This window comes from Elephantulus edwardii, unplaced genomic scaffold, assembly GCF_000299155.1.
Source record: "Elephantulus edwardii isolate Elephantulus edwardi_28Jun2011 unplaced genomic scaffold, EleEdw1.0 scaffold00047, whole genome shotgun sequence".
Lineage (NCBI taxonomy): Eukaryota > Metazoa > Chordata > Mammalia > Macroscelidea > Macroscelididae > Elephantulus > Elephantulus edwardii.
The window spans coordinates 19,001,839-19,003,050 of NW_006399797.1; the positions used below are offsets into that span (position 1 = coordinate 19,001,839).

At 41.5% G+C, this 1,212-nt stretch overlaps 1 protein-coding gene across 1 annotated transcript in view; it reads right to left on the reverse strand.

Annotated features, from left to right (window-relative positions):
* Window positions 1–548, reverse strand: part of LOC102873079 (40S ribosomal protein S26-like) — a 4,089-nt gene extending 3,541 nt beyond the window's left edge. The window contains exon 1 of the mRNA XM_006886112.1: window positions 167–548. Within this exon, the coding sequence (XP_006886174.1) occupies window positions 167–548 (382 nt within the window). The remainder of the gene's footprint in view (window positions 1–166) is intronic.
* Window positions 549–1,212: the final 664 nt, after the last annotated feature.

The window sequence follows — 1,212 nt, forward strand, 5'->3', positions numbered from 1 at the left end:
TTACATGTGATATTAATGATATTGTTTGATAATTTACACCTTCTGTTCACTTTCCTTGAGAATGGGAACAAATATGGATCTCTTCCAATCATTTGGCCTGGTAACTCTTTTCCAGATTTCTTTCTTTTTTTTTTTTTTAAGTATAATCTCCATTTTATTTTCAGACGAGTTTTTTCTTCAGCCTTTAAGGAATCCAATCCTTCCACGGAATTTGGTGGTGGTCGTGGGGCAGCGCCTGTAGGTCTAAGTCTAGGTGGAGGTGTTCGGTCGTTCTGGGCTTCAGGAGAACAGTTCCTCACCACCTTGCTGTGAATGGCACAACTCACACAGCAGAGCAGTTTCACATAGAACTTTGGAATCACAAAGGCATCGAAGACACTCACTTCGGAAATGCTTCTGACTGCAGCTGCCTCTACTATATTTCGAATTAACAACTTTTTAATTGCCTTGTCTTTGGGCATGCACCAGGCGCAGTTCGTGCAGAGAATAGGATGCAGGTGGCCGCTGCCCTTTTTGGCACGACCAGTGTTTCTCCTTTTCTTGGTCATCTTGGAAGCAAGGGTCCGAGAGCTCTTTCAGATTTCCTGGTGAATACATCAGGTACTAGGTCTGAGGTACTAATGCACCTCCGTTAGTACTCTATCAACCCCTGGTGACTTTAACCTTTTTTTTGCCAATACGTTCAGTATAAATGGAATTTCTTCCTTCAAGTATCACTGATTCTTGATTATACACTACTTTCTGAAATGGTTCTGTCAGTCAATTATTTTTGGTACAGTGACGTTGCTGCTGCCTTGGAAAATTGAGGTGGGTCAGTTGTGAGTCTAATTCAACCTTGACTACAGCGAATTTTTTAGTCTCACCTTGAGACATGCTGAGCCTGGTATTTCCCTTTTGTTTTCTAATTTTGTGTCTTAGTACATATTGTCTTCTCTCTCCCATTTTTTTTTTCTTTTGCATCTTTGTAGTGACCTTTTGCTTTTGTTTGTGCTCTTTCTTTTTCATTGTTTTTGACTCAGAACTGACTCATAGCTTATCTTCCAGAGGGTTTTCAGGGACCATCTGGTCTCATGGGAAGAGATCTCATGGGAAGAGATCATCGGTCTTGCTCCAGTGGAGCATCTGGTGGAGTTAAACCCCTCACCTATGTTTGCCATCACAACTCCCTACCCACTAGGATATAAGAGCTCTCATTTTGTTTATAACTGTGTG